The 27121-nt window shown below is 43.3% G+C and overlaps 1 protein-coding gene across 4 annotated transcripts in view; it reads left to right on the top strand.

Moving 5' to 3' along the window:
* Window positions 1–27121, top strand: part of SMS (spermine synthase) — a 203786-nt gene that overhangs the window by 173161 nt on the left and 3504 nt on the right. For all 4 annotated transcript variants that reach the window (XM_056558603.1, XM_056558600.1, XM_056558602.1 and 1 more), the window contains one exon: window positions 10670–10785. In XM_056558603.1, coding sequence (XP_056414578.1) covers window positions 10670–10785 — 116 coding nt within the window. The remainder of the gene's footprint in view (window positions 1–10669; window positions 10786–27121) is intronic.

The following is a 27121-nucleotide window of genomic DNA, read 5'->3' as shown; positions in this document are numbered from 1 at the left end:
TGGTCCTTTCAAAATTTTGTGCCAGATTAATCCTGTCTCTTACAAACTTCTTCTTCCTCCTTCTCTTCGTATTCCTAATGCCTTTCACGTTTCTCTTCTTAAACCACTCATCATCATCAACCGTTTCTCTCCCAAACTTGTTTCTCCCACTCCTGTTTCCGGCTCCTCGGACATCTTCTCCGTAAAGGAGATACTGGCCTCCAAGAAGGTCAGAGGGAAAGCTTTTTTTTTTGGTCGATTGGGAGGGTTGTGGTCCTGAAGAGAGATCCTGGGAACCTGAGGACAATATCCTAGACAAAAGTCTGCTCCTCAGGTTCTCAGGCTCTAAGAAGAGGGGGAGACCCAAGGGGGGGGGGTACTGTTACGCCGAGCACTCCGGGTCCCCGCTCCTCCCCGGAGCGCTCGCTACACTCTCGCTACTGCAGCGCTCCGGTCAGATCCACTGACCCGGTGCGCTGCGATACCGCCTCCAGCCGGGATGCGATTCGCGATGCGGGTGGCGCCCGCTCGCGATGCGCACCCCGGCTCCCGTACCTGACTCGCTCTCCGTCGGTCCTGTCCCGGCGCGCGCGGCCCCGCTCCCTAGGGCGCGCGCGCTGGGTCTCTGCGATTTAAAGGGCCACTGCGCCGCTGATTGGCGCAAGTGGTTCTAATTAGTGTGTTCACCTGTGCACTCCCTATGTATACCTCACTTCCCCTGCACTCCCTCGCCGGATCTTGTTGCCATTGTGCCAGTGAAAGCGTTTCCTTGTGTGTTCCTAGCCTGTGTTCCAGACCTCCTGCCGTTGCCCCTGACTACGATCCTTGCTGCCTGCCCCGACCTTCTGCTACGTCCGACCTTGCTTCTGTCTACTCCCTTGTACCGCGCCTATCTTCAGCAGTCAGAGAGGTTGAGCCGTTGCTAGTGGATACGACCTGGTCACTACCGCCGCAGCAAGACCATCCCGCTTTGCGGCGGGCTCTGGTGAAAACCAGTAGTGACTTAGAACCGGTCCACTAGCACGGTCCAGGCCAATCCCTCTCTGGCACAGAGGATCCACCTCCTGCCAGCCGGCATCGTGACAGTAAAAAAGAAACTCCCTAAAATTTTGCCCCAGATTTTTGGGCCTCGTCCGTATATTTCTTTGTAAAATGAGGGCTGTCATTACAAAGTAAAATTGGTCCCACAAACAAGAACTCAAAGAGTTATACAGTTTAAAAAACAAGGAAAAAAAATGAAGACGCAAATATGAAAAATCGCTACGTCATTAAGGGGTTAAGGGCATGTAGATGTGGAAAATCTTGGCTACATGACTTTTATGAAATATATGACTTTAATGCTTCAGTAAAGGACAGTATGTGTAGGTCATCTGTGTTTACAAGAAAAGCTAAATAAATCCAATTTTTACAATAGCTTAAATGGGTTTTTGCATATACATCCGAAAACTTTTAGAGTGGCTATAAATATATTTTCTAAATATTTACAGAATGTAAATATTTATGAATATAGAGGATTATATTGGCATATATATTTGAATGCACAAGCATAAATGTAGCAGAAATGATTCAGCACTTTGTCAATGTGATTTTTATTAACACATATAATTGAGTTTTGTCAGATGGATTATTGGTTATGCGGTTTTTAGGAACACAATTTACAGATGTTCTTTAACTGTGTAGGATTAATATATGGGCATATGTCTGTTTGTGTATTTGTGTTGGCTTTAGTTAATATGCTTTAATGTTTCCATACATTGATTTAACAATTTAAAGAGCTTCATTTTGTTACTTACTTTAGTAATATCTGTAGCTGAGATGCCTCTGTAAGACAGTCTCACAGGCAGCCTACTAATGATTGGGACTTCCCCTTCCCTGTAAAGGTGTGTGATGCGGTGTCAGTGCAATGCACCACCTGCAGGAAGGGGACCCAACACTTGGCATGGGAGCAGAGAAAAGGTAAGTTACATTTCTTTATTTTTGTTGACGCAAAAAAGGGCATGATTAAGGGAGGAGGGGCTAATTACTTTGTAGAGCACAAATTGGAGACATACTATTCAATGGGCACATAAAGTGGGACCATATTACTGAGTGATGACAAAAGAGGGCGTAATACTGTCTGTGGGAACAAATAAGCACATATTACTTAGTGGGGGACATATTACTTCGTGGGACACAAGGGGGGAGCACTATTAAGGGGAAATGAAGCAAAGTGGTGTGTTGGTGCACAGTATCAGCAATATTACTGTCTAGGGGTACAAAGGGGCCTATAATGTTGTCTGGGGGCACAAAGTTGGCCAGATTATTGTGTGATAACATAAATATCTCTCTCAGTACCCTTATAATGCTGGGGGGGGGGGGGGTATTTCCCACCATGCTGCACAGCTGCTATTCATTTTCTCCATTTCAGGGAGCAGGACCAGAGCTTGGCTTTTTTCCAACAGTATTTACGTAAACCTCCTTTCCCTTAGTTATCTGGCCAATTACTGGACAGCACCCCCTCCCAACCCCTCCTCCTCTCTGCAATGCCATGCACTGCATGATAGGACTGACTGGGGGGGGGGGGGGGGGAGGGAATAACAGTACAGTGCTATATATGTTCTATGAAATGCTGTTTGAAATGACAGTGACCATTTAACATGATATCCTCCTTAAAGGGGTACTCCGCCCCCAGACATCTTATCCCCTATCTCCTGCTGGGGACCCCGGGAATCGCTGCTGCAGCACCCCGCTATCATTACTGCGCAGAGCGAGATCGCTCTGCACGTAATGATGGGCAGTACGGGGGCCGGAGCATCGTTACATCACGGCTCCGCCCCTCGTGACGTCACGGCCCGCCCCCGTCAATACAAGTCTATGGGAAGGGGGCGTGGCGGTCGTCACGCCTTCTGCCATAGACTTGCATTAAGGGGACGGGCCGTGATGTCATGAGGGGCGGAGCCATGCCGTCACGCTGCTCCGGCCCCTGTATCGCCCGTCATTACGCATAGAGCGAACTCGCTCTGTGCAGTAATGATGACGGGGTGCCGCAGCAGCGATCCCCGGGTCCCCAGCAGCGGGACCGTGACGATCTAACATCTTATCCCCTATCCTTTGGATAGGGGATAAGATGCCAGGGGCGGAGTACCCCTTTAACTTACTTATCTTCTTAGAGGTTAAAAATAATAATTATCTTCAAGGTTAAAAATAAAACGATGTCTTACAGATAACAAAATAGACCAGTCCCTAGCTTGCTAAATAAGGCACCTAACCATCTACTTTTATACATAACAGGCTAAACAATGCTTAACTCTGCCTCAGTTCTTAGCCAGAATGGACAAATTTAGAAAAAAAATTCATTATTTTTAAATGTCAGAATTTCTGTTGTTGCATGCAATGAAATCGCTGTTTTCTTCACATCAGTCAAAAGTGTAATATTATATTTGCAATGTTAAGTCAGTAGGAAATGACTGTGCTTGAATGTGTCCTAGGTAATTGATTGTTTTTATAAGCTTTTTATAGAAAAATACCTAGGTAAGCATCATGCCTCATCCGGGGCCGGTAGCATCCTACTGAAAATGTTAACCGCTTTGATGCATCATTTTTCTACGTTTAACACAGAAGCTATATTAAGCTGTACAATAAAAACAAACTGTCCGGAAATAAAACACCATTGAAATAGGGCACATTACTGTCAGCGGAAACTACGCCAAGTTTGTGGTGTTTAGTGGTTTTTACAAAGCTGCACTGTAGCATTTTCTGCTATTGAGTAAGATTTACTACAATTTCGACTTGAGCTAAGATACTTAAAGGGGTTTTCTGAGATAACTGATTTAAAAAATGGCATATACTTGGATACACCATTGGTAGGGATTTTTAGAGTGCCTTAGCTGGATAAAGACTGTTGGGCTTGGTTTATACATAGCTAGTGTGTCTTGCAGACAGTTTTCTGGCATAGAAAAGGTCTCAGATTTTTGTAGAAGCTGCAATTTGCCCACATGTGTGTTTTACACAAAAAAAAAAATGGGAGCGTTGGGCAAAATTTTTCAACTTTTTTTTTACACCAGCTTTCTGGTGTAAGCATTGATAGCTCTAAATATTCCCCATTAGTTTAAAAGGAAAGGGCTGGAATGCCCTTTTAACCCCTTAAGGACACAGCCTATTTTGACGTTGATGACACAGCCAATTTTAACTTTTGTGTTTTCATTTTTCCTCCTTGCCTTTTAAGACGAAACTTTTTAATTTTTCCATCCACAGACCTATATGAGGGTCTGTTTATTAAGTGGCCAATTGAACTTTGAAATTACACCTTTCATTTTAGCATAAATTGCGCACAACCAAAAAAAAAAAAAACACTATATACAGTGCATAGTGAAAGTATTCGCTCCCCTTGAACTTTTCGACCTTTTGCCACATTTCAGGCTTCAAACATAAAGATATAAAACTGTAATTTTTTGTGAAGAATCAACAAGTGGGACACAATCATGAAGTGGAACGAAATTTATTGGATATTTCAAAATTTGTTAACAAATAAAATACTGAAAAATTGGGCGTGCAAAATGATTCAGCCCCTTTACTTTCAGTGCAGCAAACTCTCTCCAGAAGTTCAGTGAGGATCTCTGAATGATCCATTGTTGACCTAAATGACTAATGATGATAAATAGAATCCACCTGTGTGTAATCAAGTCTCCGTATAAATGCACCTGCACTGTGATAGTCTCAGAGGTCCAGATGCGCAGGGAGCATCATGAAGAACAAGGAACACACCAGGCAGGTCCAAGATACTGTTGTGGAGAAGTTTAAAGCCAGATTTTGATGCAAAATGATTTCCCAAGCTTTAAACATCCCAAGGAGCACTGTGCAAGCGATAATATTGACCACTGCAAATCTACGAAGACCGGGCCGTCACGCTAAACTTTCAGCTCATACAAGGAGAAGACTGATCAGAGATGCAGCCAAGAGGCCCATGATCACTCTGGATGAACTGCAGAGATCTACAGCTGAGGTGGGAGACTCTTTCCATAGGGCAACAATCAGTCATATACTGCACACATCTGGCCTTTATGGAAGAGTGGCAAGAAGAAAGGCATTTCTTAAAGATATCCATGAAAAGTGTCATTTAATGTTTGGCACAAGCCACCTGGGAGACATACCAAACATGTGGAAGAAGGTGCTCTGGTCAGATGAAACCAAAATCTAACTTTTTGGCAACAATGCAAAACGTTATGTTTGGTGTAAAGCATCATGGTTTGGGCCTGCTTTTCTTCAGCAGGGACAGGGAAGATGGTTAAAATTGATGGGAAGATGGATGGAGCCAAATACAGGGCCGAATACATTCTGGAAGAAAACCTGATGGAGTCTGCAAAAGAACTGAGACTGGGACGGAGATTTGTCTTCCAACAAGACAATGATCCAAAACATAAAGCAAATTCTACAATGGAATGGTTCACAAATAAACATATCCAGGTGTTAGAATGGCCAAGTCAAAGTCCAGACCTAAATCCGATCGAGAATCTGAACTGAAAACTGCTGTTCACAAACGCTCTCCATCCAACCTCACTGAGCTCCAGCTGTTTTGCAAGGAGGAATGGGCAAAAATTTCAGTCTCTCGATGTGCAAAACTCATAGAGACATACCCCACGCGACTTACAGCTGTAATCGCAGCAAAAGGTGGCGCTACAAAGTATTAAGGGGGGCTGAATAATTTTGCACGCCTAATTTTTCAGTTTTTTATTTGTTAAAAAAGTTTGAAATATCCAATAAATTTCGTTCCACTTCATGATTGTGTCCCACTTGTTGTTGATTCTTCACAAAAAAATTACAGTTTATATCTTTATGTTTGAAGCCTGAAATGTGGCAAAAGGTTGAAAAGTTCAAGGGGGCGGAATACTTTCACTATGCACTGTATATATATATATATATATATATATATTATATTTTATTTATTTATTTTTTTATGGAAAAGGGAGAGGATTTGCATTTTTTTTTTTTTTTATTGCGTTCTAAAAAATATTTTTTTTTTTTTATTTTTTTTTACAAATTTTTTAAGTCCAACATTAATAGCGGTCTTTTATTGTTCAGGGCTATGCTATGGCATACGGCTGATCAGTAATATCAGTGATCCACTTGTACAGCCTGCCTGTGTGGACATTAAAGTCCAATAGTAATAAGCTCTGCATTGTAGTTAGTAGTGGTGCTCGTGGATAATATGAACAGGAATGTGTAGAATTAATCCCATCACTCAAAGATTATTTTTTTTTTTTACGATAATCTTTGAGTGACGGGAGTCATTCTACCTATGCCTGTGTGGGCAGACTATACAAGAAGAGGAACAGAGCAGGTGAGGAGACTTCCGGCCGCCATCTTTACACATCGGACCCCTAATCACGCTCAAGGTGGTCCAATGCGTGTCCCCAAAACACTGTGCTGTGATCAGTATTGATCGGGTCATTTAAATTGTTAATGGTGGGCATATGCAGTGAGGTCCTGGCTGATCGCTTTATATGTATGATATAAATGTACGTTATGGTTATGTACGTTACTCTAGGCCACTTTTTAGCTTTCTCTGGAAACTGTCGGCATGCTGGGAATTGTTGTTTTGCTACAGCTGGAGACACACTGTTTGGAAAACACTGCTCTAGGGGTTAATCATGAGCATTCTATCTGATACGTTACTATATTTTTCATAACAAAAATAATATTATGGCTCTTGGAATCATATTGGCTGCTGTAGTGATATATATAGAGTTTTTTTTTTTTTTTGTAAACCAATGCTGGGTCTCTCTTTACTTAAATGCAGAAGTCCATATTAGGGTGCATAATGGTGAAATTTATAGTTTCCCAGACAATGTTTCTTCTGTCCTGTTCTTTCTCCCTGAAGATAATGTTTTCTTAGAAATATTAAGTTTGTATATGATTGTATGGGACATTCTTCCCATAGCTCAGTGCCGTACTTTATTTCCAGCATATAATTATCCCGGCAGAAGCCAGCGCTGTAATTAGGTCTAATCCACAATAATGACGTGTATGGGGCCTTGGATTTGCAAAAAAAAATAAGGACTATTATAAGATGCCACCATAATATTAAGTGCGGCATCACATCCTGTAAACATATGGTTAGTTTATTTGTACAAAGTGCATGCCTTAAATTTATAGCTTTCTTTTTATATGTTGTGCAAATAACCAAGGCAATCCGTATGGAATTTTGTATACAAATTTCAGGAATTCACTTAGAAAACAAAACATGACAGCAAATCTAAAGCTTTTTTGGGAGTATAAAGTATATAAACTATTTGCCCCCTTTCATATACCGTATTTTTCGTCCTATAGGACGCACCGGCGTATAAGACGCACCCAATTTTTAGGGGCAAAATCTAAAAAAATAAAGATTTTGATCCCAATAGTGGTCTTCAACCTGCGGACCTCCAGATGTTGCAAAACTACAACTCCCAGCATGCCCGGACAGCCGTTGGCTGTCCGGGCATGCTGGGAGTTGTAGTTTTGCAACATCTGGAGGTCCGCAGATTGAAGACCACTGCAGGAGGAGGTAATACTCACGTGTCCCCGCCGCTCCGGACCCGTCACCGCTGCCCTGGATGTCGCTCCATCGCTGTCGCCGTGTCCCTGTCACTCCGGAAAGTCTCTGCTGCCGGCCGGGTATCCTTGCTCTCCGTCGCCGCCATCACGTCGTTACGCACGCCGACGCACGTACGCGACGACGTGATAACGAGGAAGGAGAGCGCCGGCATACAGGGGATTCCTGAACGGAGAAGACACCGAGGAGGCAGGTAAGGTTCCCCCCCCCCCCCCCCAGGTGTCCTGTAAGCACTAACCCGGCTATTCAGTCGGGCTGTTCGGGACCGCCGCGGTGAAATCGCTCGACTGAACAGCTCGACTGAACAGCCGGGGTTAGTGTCACTTTCCCTTCAGACGCGGCGGTCAGCTTTGATCGCTGCGTCTGAAGGGTTAATACAGGGCATCACCGCGATCAGTGATGTCCTGTATTAGCAGTGGGTCCCGGCCGCAGGGACCGCAGCGATAGGGGTGTATTCGCCGTATAAGACGCACCGACTTTTTCCCCCCAGTTTTGGGGAAGAAAAAGTGCGTCTTATACGGCGAAAAATACGGTAGCTACAGTTATATTTGCACAAATGATATTGTACAACAAAATGAAATAGGGAGACATCCCTTATGTCTAGGTGCAGAAGGTTTCGCCATCTACATGGGGGGCTTGGTGGTTTTTAGCATGTTGTGATGGTTGACTTGTTTAATGAGTTTAGGGTCTGGGTGTCTTTCTGGAAATGTGATATAGGTAGTAGATTGCTTCAGATGGGGTTTTGATCCAAAGAGATTGTTCTGTCTTCCTCTGGAGCAACACAGCTTCATAATAGTTTATTCTTGGTTAATTGTGTATTATTATTTTTTTCTTGGAAGCCTTTTCTAACATATATTTTCAGTTATTTGGCAGCATTTTCTTTTCTTGACTCTTTTGATTATGTATTCTGAATGCGATTTTCAATCAAGCTAATATGCGTTTCTGAGTTTCAGGTTCACACATTGTTTTTTGGAGTGCTTTTTTGGTATGCGTTTCACACACAAAAAAACATGTGCATTGCATGTCTGATTGTTTTTGATGGGAATCTGCACCATAACGCAGAGTTTGAACACATTTTTATGGCATGTGTTTTAAATACAACATCATAAGTGATATGTCACTTATATTGGACTTATTTCACATGGAAAATGAGTGGAAAATCCCAATTTACCGTGGCTTATCTACATCCAAAACAGTGACAAAATACACAGGCAGAAAAAATTGGTGCTAGGCTATCCTTATTTTGTAGAACTGCCAGATTCTCGAATCATGTTAGATTTTCACTCATGAATTGCAAGTTTCACGTCCTGCCACAACATATCCTGGGAAGTTAAAGAGGTACTCCAGTGCAAATTTTTTTTTTAAATCAACTGGTGCCAGGAATTACGTCTATTAAAAAAATCTTAATCCTTCCAGTACTTATCAGCTGCTGTATTTTCCACAAGAAGTTCTTTTCTTTTTTAATTTCTCTCCTGCTCTGGACAGTTCCTGACACGGACAGAGGTGTCAGCAGAGAGCACTGTGGTCAGACTGAAAAGAACACCAGAGAGAAATACAACTTCCCGTGGAACCTACAACAGCTGATAAGTACTGGAAGGATTTAGATTTGTAAATAGAAGTCATTTACAAATCTAAAAACAAAAGGAAAAATAAAAGGAAAAATAGCCAGCACAACAACCTAATACACACGTGCCCGCTGCTGGGGCAAATACAAAATGTACAAAAAAAGAAAGTTGCAACAGCACTCTAGGTAAAAAAATGGAGGCTCTTAGCGCACTTTTTTATCACATTTTGATCAAAAAGTGCGCTAAGAGCCTCCATTTTTTGACCTAGAGTGCTGTTGCAACTTTCTTTTTTGTACATTTCATTTACAAATCTGTTTATCTTGTTGGCACCAGTTGATTTGAAATTTTTTTTTTGCCACCGGAGTACCCCTTTAAAGTCATGATTTTAGTAAAGGCTTAGTGTGTAACCCATGTGGTACCTACACCATATGCGTAATGTCCTATATTAGCAATATGTAATTTCATTCAGATTTTTTTACAATGCATATAGAAGATACAGTAACAATAATAATATTTTTTATTTTTTTTATAAAATTGTAAAAAAGAAATGTAACCATCTAAAAAATACAAAATTAGTTTGTAACAAAGCTACTTGAGTTCTTGTAGAATAACACTAGTAAAATTGCACTTAAACAATGACCTCTGTCTTGGAGTTACACTCTAAGATCACATTTACACTACGGATACTGATTCAGTCGGCACCCTCACTGTTGATGGTAAAACCTAACTGAGCAGATGTGTTCATTCTTTCAGAGTCCGGATTTGAATTTCTGGTGAGGATTTTCTGCCTTGGAAATTCAGCAGTGTTCTTATTGCAGCAGAATACCATAGAAAAGAATGGGAGGCTGCTGCTTTGGAATTTCTAAGTAGAATCTGTAAGCAGAATTACCCTCGGAACTTCCATAGTGTGAATGCATTCTAAGGCTGGATTAATACAACACATATTTGTTGGAATAATCCAGCCAAAAAATTTAGAACAAAGTACAGTACAGAGTAAGTGAATGAGGTTTAATGATCCCCAGTTACTCACAGCTTGAAAAATCTGCAGAACAACGTAGACATTGAGTGAATTTTTAAATGCATTGAAAAGCAATGGATTTTTGTTTGTGCACACAACCATATTAGAGCCATAATACAGAGCCCATTGACATCTATGGAGCCCTACTATACATCTATATAGGTTTCATGCTCAAAGCTCTGCCACATGGATCATGCCTACTTGGAAACATTAAACTACTGACTCATTGTTGGTACAAAATGAGCAATTGTAACAATGTGGACAACACTGAATACAAAAAGTGTAAACATACCAGGGTGCTACAGGTACTATCATATAATACACTATGGATTATGAAAAATTCTCTGATGTCCTAAACCTTCATGGGTTAACTGAACTCATGATCTGTTTAATGCTTAGCCCAGACGCCCAGACACTTCCTGTGATAAATGGCAAGTTCCTATTTTACTTTAGAAGTCTTCACAAGGTCATCATTTATAATACTTGTCAATAAGCTTATAATTCACCTTTACTTTCCACTTCTGCTTCCTCCCACAGGGAAACTGTGTAAACCTGACTGAGGCTCTGACACTCTATGAAGAACAGCTGAACATGCTTTATTGCCCTGTGGAATTCTCAAAGGAGATAGTGTGCGTTCCCTCCTACATGGAGCTGTATCCTTTGTAAACTCACAATTCTGCCTAAACATTAATATTGCTAGGAAAAAAGACTTGTAAGAAAAATTTAAGATTATAGTAATGCTTATCCTTTCTATATACTTTCTCTTCTTTCTATTCTTTTTTCCAGGAAAACTACCACAAGAGGACATAGTTTTAAATTAGAGGGGCAAAGGTTTCTGCAGTAATATCAGGAAGTATTACTTTACTGAGAGAGTAGTGGATGCATGGAATAGCCTTCCTGTAGAAGTGGTCTCTGCAAATACAGTGAAGGAGTTTAAACATGCATGGGATAAGCATAAGGCTATCCTTCATATAAGATAGGGCCAGGGACTATTGATAGGATTCAGATTATTGGGCAGACTAGATGGGCCAAATGGTTCTTATCCGCCGACACATTCTATGTTTCTATGTTATGGTATAATCAGGCTTCTACTACTCAAGATAGCAAGAGGTGAACCAGATCATAGACCACCTATCCACCCTAAGATTCCAATCTGTTGATCAGGTTGTGCTTTAAAGGCTGGAGACACCTTTGCATTGTTTTATTTTTGTTATTTAATAATTTGTTTACTGAATGCAAAATGTAGCAACTTTCAAAACAGTCTTTATTAAAGGGGTACTCCGCTCCTAGACGACATATCCCCTATTCACTGGGACCCACGCAATCTCTGGCCCGGAACCCATCAACTTCGGGCGGCTATGGTTGTGAAGTCACACCACGCCCCTGGGAGGGGTTGTGACGGCAGACTGTAGAGAAAACCTTTCAGCATATTCCTCTTTATCACCACAAGCATGTTTACAATGAAAGGCGACACCTGTATATAGACAACACTGACCCACCATTCACAATATGTAACAGTCTCAAGCCACCTACTGCCCGTCCCTGCACAGTGACCTTTAGGTCAGCTCCAGACTATTGTTTCCTTTGGTCAATGTAGTTGCTGTAAAAATGTCTAAATGCTGGTAAAAGGGGTACTCCATAAATAGATATCTTATCACCTATACAAAGGATAGGGGGTAAGATGTCAGATATTGGGGGTCTGGCCGCTGGGACCCCCTGTGATCTTCATGCAGACACCTGGCGTTCTGAACAAAATGTTCAGAACGATGAGTTCGGAAGGCCGTGTTGTGAATATAATGTCTGCAAGGAGATTGCGGGGGGGGGGGGGCCTCCAGTGGCCGGACCCCCACGATCAGACATTTTATCCCCTATCCTTTGGATAGGGGATAAGATGTCTAGCAACGGAGTACTCTTTTAAGTGAGTTGTTAAATTCAGACATGTCTGTCCCCATTGTAATGTACCAACAAATTTATGTAAAAAATTTACAATCGGAGAATAGAAACAGGTTAGAAAAAAGAATATATTTCAGTGTCTGACTGTTATCAGTAAAAAGCTGCTATATCCCCTTTAACAGGAGAATATGATCTAGCACAATGGCCAGCAGTACCTGAATATTACAGTATATTCTACAACTGATGAAGTGATTGCATATTCAAGTCTCCAAGTGATGCTAAAAGTAAAAAAAAAATAATAATAATCAAAATAAAATTTTATTTATCCTGCACAATAAATGGCATAAAATTATTATAGAAAAATATAAAATGCCAGAAAAGCCTACCAAAAAATGGAGTAATAAGTGATGAAAAAAAAGTATATGTACCCCAAAAAAGAATCAAGAAGAATTATGGCTCACCCTGTCAAAACAAGCTCTTACAGTGCTCAGTCTTAACATTTGTACCTAATGCTGTAAAAACGAAACTTTTAAAACAGTGGTGGATTTGTGCTTTTTTTTTTTGCTATTTCACCCCACAAAAAATGTGGTAAGTTTTTCAATACTATATATGGTAGGGTAAATGATGGCATAAAAAAATAGAACTTGTATACATCAAAAAAATATATAAAAAAAAATCATTTGGCTATATTGCTGGAAAAAAAAAAAGTAGTTTTGAGTCTTGGAAATGAAAGCAAAAAGGAAAGGGTTAATGCTACATCATTAGAGGGGTACTTCGGCGCTAAACATCTTATCCCCTATGAAAAGAATTGGGGATAAGATGTTAGATGGCGGGGATCCCGCCACGCCCCCTCCCATAGACTTGCATTGAGGGGGCGAGGCGCGACGTCATGACAGGGCAGAGCAGTGATGTCACGATACTCCGTCTTCTGCACCGCCCATCATCAGCCTCAGAGCTGCAGAAAAACGGGGTGCTGCTGGAGAGATCGGGGGGGTCCCCAGCGGCAGGATCCCTGCAATCGAACATCTTATCCCCTATCCTTTTGATAGGGGATAAGATGTTTAGCGCCCCTTTCACTACATTCTGCTGTTTTATGAGTCGGTAGGTTGTTACTGGCACAATCTTCTTTAGGCTTTATATCTTCCTGCCTTTGAGATGTTGTCTTTGACAGTGCAGTCATACAAGGACAGCGACATCTGTTTTAGAGCTCCTATTCCCTGTAGCCCGTCTATTACCTCATATGGCCTAATGTCCTAAGAATATATGAAAAAGGGTTGTCTAAAAGCAGACTACTCTTTTAAGGGGAATCACTCGGAATTAAGCATATTTAGCTTGAAGCAATTCATATAGAGGGATATTTATCAATGTTTGCTTATGTATTCTTTTTTTTAGTAATTTTTTCCTTACTTTTTTTTTTGCTTATGTGCGACTTATTTATCAACTGCTTTCAGCCTGTTGATAATTTTCTTTCACGTAAGCAATTTTTCCTTTTTTACTTTGGTAGTAGCTTTTTCTGCTCCATATTTGAGCTGGAGTAAATTTAGTTAATTTTTAACCCTGTTGCGACTTTTTTTTTGCGCAGTTGCGACTGTCGCAGTTAATAAATACCTGACTACCCGTAGTCCATTTTAAAATTATTACTACGTAGTTAATTTTTGGAAAACTTGCTTTTCTTGCTTTCCAGTCAAAATGTTGCACGAAAAATCGCATAGTCGCAGTTGCGACAAATTTGCGACAATTATAGTAAAGAAAACCGGACTAAACCCGCTGATAAATGTCCATAATAATGTTGTATTTTCTATAATTAAATCAATAAATAAAGCCAGTGATAAAGCCATTTCAATCTACCAAAAATCTTCTCTGAAACTGTGAAGTTTATCAAATTACCACTGACCTAGAAAGTGCAGAAACTCAACATCTGGTTACCATGTGCCTGGCTGAATGTCATCCCAACAGATGAGAAAAATCATGTAACACACTACGTTTTCTTTTCGCTCAGTTGTTGTTGTGCTTTTTATAGTCATTGTTTTGTAGCTTTGAGTAATGTGTTGCGTGTTTTTTTTTAAAGAACTTGAGGCGCTTGTCTATTTTGTTATAGGCCATAAACTCACTCAGGTTTGCCTACCTTAGGCATGGTATACCTGTGTACGCAAGCTTACATTATATTAACCTCTTAAGGACATAGGACGTTCTCTAACGTCCCCACTACCTGGGCTTTAATGCCCAAGGACGTTAGAGAACGTCCTGTTGTATTTCTGGTCTCTGCCGCTCGCCGGGCAGAGATCGGAACCGGATGCCTGCTGAAATCCTTCAGCAGGCATCCAGGGCAAACGCCGAGGGGGGCCATGTAGGCCCCCCATGTCGGCGATCGCCGCAAATCGCAAGGGAAATCGCCCTTGCGATCTGCGGCGATACCGGGCTGATCGGGTCTCTGGGACCCGACCGCCCGGTAATTTCGCATGATCCCGGCTGTCACAGACAGCCAGGACCATGCTGAAGTATCGGAGCGAGGTGGCAAGCCTGCCACCTCCTCCGATCCCCTGCGATCCGTCGGTTAACTAACCGACCAATCGCAGGAGGGGGGGCGGTTACTTCCTCCCGTCCTGCCCGGCCCCTTGAAGTCCGGAGAGGACGGGAGGAAGACCGGAGGACGCGGCGGGGGACGGGGGAGTGCTGGGGACCGGCCCCGGTACTTACCTCGTCCCTGAAGACCCGGATCCCGGCGGCGGAGACGGCGGCGGCGGCGACAGGTGAGTATATCTTCAGCTGCGGTCGGGCCCTTTACAGCAATGCACGTCGCCGTAAAGCGACATGCATTGCTGTATTGGGACCCTGTAAACTACAACTCCCAGCATGCCCAGACAGCCCTTGGCGTCTGGGCATGCTGGGAGTTGCAGTTTTGCAACATCTGGAGGTCCACAGTTTGGAGACCACTGTGCCCTTCCAGATGTTGCAAAACTACACATCCTCAGCATGCCCTTACTGTCCAGGCATGCTGGGAGTTGTAGTTCTGTAACATCTGGCCCTTCAGATGTTGCAGAACTACAACTCCCAGCATGCCTGGACAGTTTTGGCATACTGGGAGTTCTAGTTTTGCAACATCTGGAAGGGCACAGATTGGGAACCACTGTATTAGTGGTCTGCAAACTGTAGTCCTCCAGATGTTGCAAAACTACAACTCCCAGCATGCTGGGAGTTGTAGTTCGGCAACATCTGGCTCTAAAGATGTTGCCGAACTACTACTCCCAGCATGTCTGAGAATGCTGGGAGTTGTGGTTTTGCAACAACTGGAGGCACACTGGTTGGGAAACATTGTCTGTTTCCTAACTCAGTGTTTCCCAACCGTGTGCCTCCAGCTGTTGCAAAACTATAACTACCAGCATGCACTGATAAACTGTGCATGCTGGGAGTTGTAGTTTTGTAACAGCTGGAGGTCCCCCCCCTGTGAATGTACAGGGTACTTTCACATGGGCAGGGGGCTTACAGTGAGTATCAGGCTGCAAGTTTGCGATGCAGCAAATTTTGCGCGGCAGCTCAAACTCGCAGCGGGAACTCGCTGTAATCCCCCGCCCGTGTGACTGTACCCTAAAAACACTACACTACACTACCACAAAATAAAATAAAAAGTAAAAAACACTACATATACACATACCCCTACACAGCCCCCCTCTCCTCCCAATAAAAATGAAAAACGTCCGTAAGGCCACTGTTTCCAAAATGGAGCCTCCAGCTGTTGCAAAACAACAACTCCCAGTATTGCTGGACAGCCGTTGACTGTCCAAGCATGCTGGGAGTTTTGCAACAGCTGGAGGCACCCTGTTTGGGAATCACTGGCGTAGAATACCCCTATGTCCACCCCTATGCAAGTCCCTAATTCAGGCCTCAAATGCGAATGGCGCTCTCACTTTGGAGCCCTGTCGTATTTCAAGGCAACAGTTTAGGGCCACATATGGGGTATCGCCGTACTCAGGAGAAATTGTGTTACAAATTTTGGGGGGATTTTTCTCCTTTAACCCCTTATGAAAAGGTGAAGTTGGGGTCTACAACAGCGTGTTAGTGTAAAAAAATAAATTTTTTACACTAACACGCTGGTGTTGCCCTTTACTTTTCATTTTGTCAAGAGGTAAAAGGGAAAAACGCCCCCCAAAATTTGTAATGCAATTTCTCCCGAGTACGGAGATACCCCATAAGTGGGCGCAAACTTCTCTGGGGGCGCACAACAAGGCCCAGAAGGGAGAGTGCACCATGTACATTTGAGGTGATTTGCACAGGGGTGGCTGATTGTTACAGCGGTTTTGACAAACGCAAAAAAAAAAAAACCCACATGTGACCCCATTTCGGAAACTACACCCCTCACGGAATATAATGAGGGGTGAAGTGAGAATTTACACCCCACAGGTGTCTGACAGATCTTTGGAAGAGTGGGCTGTGCAAATTAAAAATTTTGTACAGCCCACTGTTCTAAAGTTCTGACAGACACCAGTGGGGGGGTAAATGCTCACTGTACACCTTGTTACGTTCCTCAAGGGGTCTAGTTTCCAAAATGGTATGCCATGTGGGGGTTATTTTGCTGTCCTGGCACCATAGGGGCTTCCTAAATGCGACATGCCCCCCGAGCAAAATTTGCTCTCCAAAAGCCAAATATGACTCCTTCTCTTCTGAGCATTGTAGTTCGCCCGTAGTGCACTTCAGGTCCACTTATGGGGTACCTTCATACTCAGAAGAGATGGGGTTACAAATTTTGGGGGGTATTTTCTGCTATTAACCCTTGCAAAAATGTGAAATTTGGGGGGAAACACACATTTTAGTGAAAAAAAATATTTTTTTTTTTACATATGCAAAAGTCGTGAAACCCCTGTAGGGTATTAAGGCTCACTTTATTCCTTGTTACGTTCCTCAAGGGGTCTAGTTTCCAAAATGGTATGCCATGTGAGGGTTTTTTGCTGTTGTGGCACCATAGGGGCTTCCTAAATGCGACATGCCCCCCGACCAAAATTTGCTCTCCAAAAGCCAAATATGACTCCTTCTCTTCTGAGCATTGTAGTTCGCCCGTAGTGCACTTCAGGTCCACTTATGGGGTACCTCCATACTCAGAAGAGATGGGGTTACAAATTTTGGGGGGTATTTTCTGCTATTAACCCTTGCAAAAAAGTGAAATTTGGGGGGAAACACACATTTTAGTGAAAATTTTTTTTTTTTTTTTTACATATGCAAAAGTTGTGAAACACCTGTGGGGTATTAAGGTTCACTTTACCCCTTGTTACGTTTCCCAAGGGGTCTAGTTTCCAAAATGGTATGCCATGTGGGGATTTTTTGCTGTTCTGGTACCATAGGGGCTTCCTAAATGCAACATGCCCCCCAAAAACCATTTCAGAAAAACGTACTCTCCAAAATCCCCTTATCGCTCTTTCCCTTCTGAACCCTCTACTGCGCCCGCCGAACACTTTACATAGACATATGAGGTATGTGCTTACTCGAGAGAAATTGGGCTACAAATATAAGTATAAATTTTCTCTTTTTACCCCTTGTAAAAATTCAAAAATTGGGTCTACAAGAACATGCGAGTGTAAAAAATGAAGATGGTGAATTTTCTCCTTCACTTTGCTGCTATTCCTGTGAAACACCTTAAGGGTTAAAACGCTGACTGAATGTCATTTTGAATACTTTGGGGGGTGCAGTTTTTATAATGGGGTCATTTGTGGGGTATTTCTAATATGAAGACCCTTCAAATCCACTTCAAACCTGAACTGGTCCCTGAAAAATAGTGAGTTTGAAAATTTTGTGAAAAATTGGAAAATTGCTGCTGAACTTTGAAGCCCTCTGGTGTCTTCCAAAAGTAAAAACTCATTAATTTTATGATGCAAACATAAAGTAGACATATTGTATTTGTGAATACATTTTTTTTTATTTGGAATATCCATTTTCCTTACAAGCAGAGAGCTTCAAAGTTCGAAAAATGCAAAATTTTCAATTTTTTCAGCAAATTTTGAAATTTTTCACTATGATACGATGCAAGTATCGACAAAATTTTACCAATAACATAAAGTAGAATATGTCACGAAAAAACAATCTCGGAATCAGAATGATAGGTAAAAGCATTCCAGAGTTATTAATGTTTAAAGTGACAGTGGTCAGATGTTCAAAAAACGCTCCGGTCCTAAGGTGTAAAATGGCCTGGTCCTTAAGGGGTTAAAGGGGTATTCCAGGCAAAACCTTTTTTTTATATATATCAACTGGCTCCGGAAAGTTAAACAGATTTGTAAATTACTTCTATTAAAAAATCTTAATCCTTCCAATAGTTATTAGCTTCTGAAGTTTTCTGTCTAACTGCTCAATGATGATGTCACGTCCCGGGAGCTGTGCATGATGGGAGAATATCCCCATAGGAACTGCACAGCTCCCAGCCGTTGGCTGTCCGGGCATGCTGGGAGTTGTAGTTTGGCAACATCTGGAGGTCGGCAGGTTGAAGACCACTGCTCTATACTGTGCGGTATCCCTATGCCCGGGCTGCAAAAAATAAACTTTAACTCACCTCTGTTGGTCCGGTACCGGCCTCATCTGCTTCCTAGAGAATGGAACGTCGGACAGCCGTCAGCCTGTCACCGGCCGCAGCGATTTTCCGCCTCGGCCGCTGATAGGCTGAGCCCACTGTCATGTAAAAAGCTCTGGGCGGAACATCGCTACGGCCGGTGATAGGCTGACGGCTGTCCGACGTTCCCGTCCCTAGCGTAAGGCCGATGTCAGAACATGCGTGAGTTTACTTTGTTTACCTTGTGTCTGCGCCGGCGGCGGCAACAAACAGCACGACGAGGGCAGCGGGTGACATGTGAGTATTTACCAGAATAGCGCAGCGCTGGGCTGATAATTAATTTTTGTTGGGGGGGGGGGCAGAATAGCGCAGCGCTGGGCTGATAATTAATTTTTGTTGGGGGGCCAGAATAGCGCAGCACTGGGCTGATAGTTAATTTGGGGGGGGGGGGAGGAAATACCGTTATATACCGTGGAACCACCGAAAGTTACAAACATACCGCGATACGCAAATTTGGTCATACCGCCCAGCCCTATTTGTAATATATATTGGTTTAGTAATGTGTATATTATATATTATTATATGTATACAGGAAGTGTGGGTGGACAAGCAGGGCTCTGTGCACTTAGGACAAGCAGGTCTCTGTACACTAAGGACAAGCAGGGCTCTGTACACTGAGGACAAGCAAGGCTCTGTACACTGAGAACAAGCAGGACTCTACACTGAGGACAAGCAGGGTTCTGTACACTATGGACAAGCAGGGCTCTGTACACTGAGGACAAGCAGGGCTCTGTACACTGAGGACAAGCAGGGCTCTGTACACTGAGGACAAGCAGGATTCTGTACACTGAGGACAAGCAGGTCTCTGTACACTGAGGACAAGCAGGACTCTACACTGAGGACAAGCAGGGTTCTGTACACTGAGGACAAGCAGGGCTCTGTACACTGAGGACAAGCAGGGCTCTGTACACTGAGGACAAGCAGGGCTCTGTACACTGAGGACAAGCAGGGCTCTGTACACTGAGGACAAGCAGGGCTCTGTACACTGAGGACAAGCAGGGCTCTGTACACTGAGGACAAGCAGGGCTCTGTACACTGAGGACAAGCAGGGCTCTGTACACTGAGGACGAGCAGGGCTCTGTACACTGAGGACAAGCAGGGCTCTGTACACTGAGGACAAGCAGGGCTCTGTACACTGAGGACAAGCAGGGCTCTGTACACTGAGGACGAGCAGGGCTCTGTACACTGAGGACGAGCAGGGCTCTGTACACTGAGGACGAGCAGGGCTCTGTACACTGAGGACGAGCAGGGCTCTGTACACTGAGGACGAGCAGGGCTCTGTACACTGAGGACAAGCAGGGCTCTGTGCACTGAGGACAAGCAGGGCTCTGTGCACTGTGGCTCTGGGACTCACCCCTGGCTCACACAGCAGGATGATAGACAAGCCAGGAGCCTGCACAGAGCCCTACTTGTCTCACCCTCACTTCTTGTATTTGGCCTGCTCACAGAGACACACAGGCAATAACTGCAGGGACAGCAATTATCTCACCCAAAAAATATACTCCTTTTTTCAACCATTGTATATTACAAATATGCATATAATGGTATTATCTACATTACATAAAAAGTTATTGTTAACAACAGGTACACTTTAACAAGTTCCCTTTGTGACTGCCGTTGTCAGCATGAAATACGCTGCAGATGTGCTCCATATGACCCTACTCTCGTTCTAGATATGTGCCCATTGGTTGTTAGCCATTTTTTGTTGTTATACCTTTTCAGATTGTTAGTAGTATTGCCTAAGTCATCCCTTCTTCTAAAAACTGTAAAGAAAAGATAAAATTGCCCACCCATGTCATTCCTTGTGCTATGTAAACTATAACTGGCGGGGAACCACAAAAACATTGTTGGTGGAACAGCAGTGACTTAAATAGGTGAGTATTGTCTTTTTGTTATTTATTTTTTATTTTTTGCTTGTTTGTTTTTTTTGCCACCTAGATACACTCTTTAATTTTCTGCTTATTGCTTCCCCTTTTAGTCAGTGTACAGCTAGGGATAAGGTTTAGCCAAGAAGGCAGAGGATGATTACCACTTATGCAATCAGTTGGGGTGAAGGTGGAGGACATGTTTGATCCCCTGGGACCATTTCTCAAGTCTCATAAGATTTTTTTTCTATAGTGCTCAATTTAGGGGGGACTTTATATTGGGGGTTAATTGTTTTTTCCCTTTATACTTTTTATAATAAAACTTTAACTTGAGTGGAAACTGTTTACACTGCTGGTGTGCTCCGCTAAAGGGAGCTCCATCGGCCAGTCCGACTAAAGGACTGTAGCCGAACAAAGAAAAAAGAAGTACCCTAAGTGTTCTATCTTTTTCTGCTTAACTCTTGTAAAATACTGGACACTCGATTACCCCAATTCAAGTCAATTGGATCCGTCGGGACCGTGGTCCCAATTGCGCACTGACCCATTCAAGGTCCGTTCGTGCAAGAAAAAGAGCCAAATGGAGCCTGAACAGGTTGTAGCACATCGTCAGTGTCGAACAACAAAATTTGAAGAACAAAAACAACTTACCGTATATACTCGAGTATAAGCCGAGTTTTTCAGCACGATTTTTCGTGCTGAAAACACCCCCCTCGGCTTATACTCGAGTGAACTCCCCCACCCGCAGTGGTCTTCAACCTGCGGACCTCCAGAGGTTTCAAAACTACAACTCCCAGCAAGCCCGGCCAGCCATCGGCTGTCCGGGCTTGCTGGGAGTTGTAGTTTTGAAACCTCCGGAGGTCCGCAGGTTGAAGACCACTGCGGCCTTCGACATCATCCAGCCCCCTCTCACCCCCCTTTAGTTCTGACTACTCACCTCCGCTCGGCGCTGGTCCGGTGCTGCAGGGCTGTCCGGTGAGGAGGTGGTCCGGTGGGATAGTGGTTCCGGGCTGCTATCTTCACCGGGGAGGCCTCTTCTAAGCGCTTCGGGCCCGGCCTCAGAATAGTCACGTTGCCTTGACAACGACGCAGAGGTGCGTTCATTGCCAACGTACTTCTGCGTCGTTGTCAAGGCAACGCCTCTATTCCGGGCCGGAAGCGCGGAGAAGAGGCGCCCCCGGTGAAGATAGCAGCCCGGACCACCTCCTCACCGGACAGCCCTGCAGGACCGGACCAGCGCCGAGCGGAGGTGAGTACTCAGAACTAAAGGGGGTGAGAGGGGGCTGGATGATGTCGAAGGCCGCAGTGGTCTTCAACCTGCGGACCTCCGGAGGTTTCAAAACTACAACTCCCAGCAAGCCCGGACAGCCGATGGCTGCCCGGGCTTGCTGGGAGTTGTAGTTTTGAAACCTCTGGAGGTCCGCAGGTTGAAGACCACTGAGGGCGAATGATGACAAGGGGATGATGAAGGGGGGATGTGTGGGATGATAAGGGGATGATGAAGGGGGGATGTGTGGGATGATAAGGGGATGATGAAGGGGGGATGTGCGGGATGATAAGGGGATGATGAAGGGGGGATGTGTGGGATGATAAGGGGATGATGAAGGGGGGATGTGTGGGATGATAAGGGGATGATGAAGGGGGGATGTGTGGGATGATAAGGGGATGATGAAGGGGGGATGTGTGGGATGATGACAAGGGGATGATGATGAGGATGTTAATGACGGGGGTCTGGATGATGACAGGGGGGGATGATGTATTTCCCACCCTAGGCTTATACTCGAGTCAATAACTTTTCCTGGGATTTTGGGTTGAAATTAGGGGTCTCGGCTTATACTCGGGTCGGCTTATACTCGAGTATATATGGTACAATCACAACATATAAATAGATTTTTCACACATATCTGGTTAAATTGCTCTCATTGGATGTTTATTCAAATTGAACGACATTGCTGCAAATGGCACCCTCTTTCTGGATTTTGCTAGAATCATAGTTTCTTTTTTTACCAATACAGTCGTCTCAACCTATATAAGAAGTACAATACTCTGTCTTTTTGTCTTGGCAGGAATAAATAGCGTGTTTGTCTTTTCTGTTTTCCTTTCTTGCTCTCCTTGGTCTCTCTCAATTTGTTTATTTTGAAGGACTAACCTAGTGTTAAAAATTACAGCATTAGTCTAAATCTGGTACAACATGAAAAAAAATGACCGTGACTGGGTGACGATAAGTATGACAGAGTGACAGCAAACTGGGTAGTATTGAATAACGGGGACACAGGCCGTTCATCATGTCTGTTTTGTTGTGATTGCGACAGACGTGAGCCCTTCGCCTTTACAGGAACCTTGTTCATTCACTCATGTGCTGTCCTTATCACATTATTTATGGACCGTCCACTCTCTCAAGGATATCTGAACCAAACTTGACCATAGAAAATCAGAATTTAATAGCTAAAAGAATTCTCAGCCATTGGGTAGATACAGTTCAGAAAAATCTGGTTGTTAGTTGTTTCTGGGATTCGTAAGAGAGTGATTAGTAATAGAAAAGTCTACAGTAATAGAATTAGTAATAGAAAAGTGTACAGTCTTTTTTCATTCCTCTTCCTCTTTTTCAACACTACATTGCTTGCATGTAGTGAATAAAAATACTTCATCCTCCCAGGCACATTATAACAAGACGTGTGTCAATGGTAGCAGCACATTATCATGACAAATTGTTTATCCTTGAACATGTTTTTTCATTTTATTTAAATAGGCTTTAAAGGGGTAATCCACCCCTAACCTCTTATCCCCTATCCAAAGGATAGGGGATAAGATGTCTGATCGCGGGGGCCCCGCCGCTGGGGACCCCCGCAATATAGCACGCAGCACCCACCTGTTACTGCTCCGGATGCGCTGGAGGGTCTGGCTCCTGACCACGGGGACGGAAGATCGTGACTTCACGACTCCGCCCCCGTGTGACTTCACGCCCCACCCCCTCAATGCAAGTCTATGGGAGGGGGCGTGACACCCCCTCCCATATACTTGCATTGAGGGGGCGGGGCGTGACATCACACGGGGGCGGAGATATGACGTCACGATCTTTCTTCCCCGTGGTCAGAAGCCAGACCCTCCAGCGCATCCGGAGCAGTAACAGGTGGGTGCTGCGTGCTATATTGCGGAGGTCCCCAGTGGTGGGACCCACGCGATCAGACATCTTATCCCCGATCCTTTGGATAGGGGATAAGATGTCTAGGGGTGGAGTACCCCTTTAATGTTGTGTCCATATTACAGCAAATTATCCCCTATCTACAGGGCAATCAGTAGAAGTCCAACTGCCGGGACTCTTACTGATCCCCAGAACACTAATATTGTAGCCCCAAATAAACAGAGCACACCATGCATGCATGGCCCACGCTGCTCCATTCATTCTCTATGGGCTTTCCAAACAATTGGAAGGCCCGTAAAGAATGCAGCAGTGGTCGCACCACAATTTTACTGTGTTCTAGGGATCAGCAAGGGCCTTAACAGTTGGACCCCCACTGAGCCACCAGTTATCCCCTTTCCTGTGGATAGGACAAGCTTGCTGAAATGATAACATTCCTTGAATGCACCATTTTATCAGCAGGCATTCTGTTTTCCTCACAAACTGCTCCAAGTTCTTGCATAGACATAGGTCAACTATAAAACTCTGCCTGTCTGCACTCAGTTAAGGAGCTTAATGCAAACTGTTTATTTTTGGAGCTCGCTAATAAAGCTTCTGGTAGGTACAATGTGGAGGACTTGATTACAACCTTGTGTTAAAAGAAGGACATTTACTTAAATGGGTATCCCAGTAAAAACCATTTATAAACTATACACTGTATACATGATAAACGCTACATAGGCGCGGGTTCCATTGCCGGGACCCTCACTTTTTGCTAAAAACAAAAATGGGACCAACTCCCTAGTTCCTGCCAGCTTCAAAACCGCTGATAGGGGCCAGAGATTTCGAATGGAGTTGCAAGTCACGTTCCCAACTACGTTTGTGTTCAAAATCCTCCTAGACACAGAAGCAGGAGACTTCACATTATATGGAATTTATAAAGATATAAACATTTAACTATTGCAGTATCTTGTATAGTGATATAGCACCATAATTAAGGTCTTTAGGCTTGGAAACTTTAGTTTGTAACTGGTTTGAACACTGGCTCATGGATCGTACCCAGAGAGTGGTGGTCAATGATTCGTACTCTGATTGGTCCCCGGTTATTAGTGGTGTACCCCAAGGTTCAGTACTGGTCCCGCTGTTGTTTAACCCCTTAAGGACACAGCCCATTTTCACCTCTAGGACGCAGCCCTTTTTTGCACATCTGACCACTGTCACTTTAAACATTAATAACTCTGGAATGCTTTTACTTATCAATCTGATTCCGAGATTGTTTTTTCGTGACATATTCTACTTTAACATAGTGGTAAATTTTTGTGGTAACTTGCATCCTTTCTTGGTGAAAAATCCCAAAATTTGATGAAAAAATTGAAAATTTAGCATTTTTCTAACTTTGAAGCTCTCTGTTTGTAAGGAAAATGGATATTCCAAATATTATTTTTTTTGGATTCACATATACAATATGTCTACTTTATATTTTCATCATAAAATTGACAAGTGTTTACTTTTGGAAGACACCAGAGGGCTTCAAAGTTCAGCAGCAATTTTACAATTTTTCACAAAATTTTCAAACTCGCTATTTTTCATGGACCAGTTCAGGTTTGAAGTGGATTTGAAGGGTCTTCATATTAGAAATACCCCATAAATGACCCCATTACAAAAACTGCACCCCCCAAAGTATTCAAAATGACATTCAGTAAGTGTTTTAACCCTTTAGGTGTTTCACAGGAAAAGCAGCAAAGTGAAGGAGAAAATTCAAAATCTTCCTTTTTTACACTTGCATGTTCTTGTAGACCCAATTTTTGAATTTTTACAAGGGGTAAAAGGATAAAATTTATACTTGAATTTGTAGCCCAATTTCTCTCGAGTAAGCACACACCTCATATGTCTATGTAAATTGTTCGGCGGGCGCAGTAGAGGGCTCAGAAGCGAAGGAGCGACAAGGGGATTTTGGAGAGTACGTTTTTCTGAAATGGTTTTCTGGGGGCATGTTGCATTTAGGAAGCCCCTATGGTGCCAAAACAGCAAATAAAAAACACATGGCATACCATTTTGGAAACTAGACCCCTTGAGGAACGTAAAAAGGAATTAAGTGAGCCTTAATACTCCACAGGTGTTTCATGACTTTTGCATATGTAAAAAAATAAATAAAAATTTTCACTAAAATGTGTGTTTCCCCCCAAATTTCACATTTTTGCAAGGGTTAATAGCAGAAAATACCCCCCAAAATTTGTAACCCCATCTCTTCTGAGTATGGAGGTACCCCATAAGTTGACCTGAAGTGCATTACGGGCGAACTACAATGCTCAGAAGAGAAGGAGTCATATTTGGCTTTTTGAGAGCAAATTTTGCTCGGGGGGCATGTCGCATTTAGGAAGCCCCTATGGTGCCAGGACAGCAAAAAAAAACGACATGGCATACCATTTTGGAAACTAGACTCCTTGAGGAACGTAACAAGGGATAAAGTGAACCTTAATACCCCACAGGTGTTTCACGACTTTTGCATATGTAAAAAAAAAAAAAATTGTTTTTACACTAAAATGCTTGTTTTCCCCCAAATTTTACATTTTTACAAGGGATAATAGCAGAAAATACCCCCCAAAATTTGTAACCCCATCTCTTCTGAGTATGGAAATACCCAATAAGTGGACGTGAAGTGCACTGGGGGCGAACTACAATGCTCAGAAGAGAAGGAGCATCATTGAGCTTTTGGAGAGAGAATTTGGCCATGTGCATTTCCAAAGCCCCCCGTGGTGCCAGAACAGTGGACCCCCCACATGTGACCCCATTTTTAAAACTACGCCCCTCACAGAATGTAATAATGGGTGCAGTGAGAATTTACACCCCACTGGCATTTGACGGATCTTTGGAACAGTGGGCTGTGCAAATTAAAAATTTTATTTTTCATTTTCACAGACCCCTGTTTCAAAGATCTGTCAGACACCTGTGGGGTGTAAATGCTCACTGTACCCCTTGTTACATTCCGTGAGGGGTGTAGTTTCCAAAATGGGGTCACATGTGGGTATTTATTGTTTTGCACTTATGTCAGAACCGCTGTAAAATCAGCCACCCCTGTGCAAATCACCAATTTAGACCTCAAATTTACATGGTGCACTCTCCCTTCTGAGCCTTGCTGTGCGCCCCCAGAACACTTTGCGCCCACATATGGGGTATTTCTGTACTCAGGAGAAATTGCGTTGCAAATTTTGGAGGCTTTTTTTCTTTTACCGCTTGTGAAATTTTAAAGTATGGGGCAACACCAGTATGTTAGTGTACAAAAATGTTTTTTTTTTACACTAACATGCTGGTGTAGACCCCAACTTTACCTTTTCATAAGGGGTAAAAGGAGAAAAAGCCCCCCAAAATTTGTTAGGCAATTTCTCCCGAGTACGGCGATACCCCATATGTGGCCCTAAACTGTTGCCTTGAAATACGACAGGGCTCCAAAGTGAGAGCGCCATGCGCATTTGAGGCCTAAATTAGGGATTTGCATAGGGGTGGACATAGGGGTATTTTACACCAGT

The sequence above is a fragment of the Hyla sarda genome, chromosome 2, assembly GCF_029499605.1.
Source record: "Hyla sarda isolate aHylSar1 chromosome 2, aHylSar1.hap1, whole genome shotgun sequence".
Taxonomy (NCBI): domain Eukaryota; kingdom Metazoa; phylum Chordata; class Amphibia; order Anura; family Hylidae; genus Hyla; species Hyla sarda.
The sequence above is the reverse complement of the archived record's forward strand: the minus strand, read 5'-3'. Positions and strand labels throughout refer to the sequence as shown.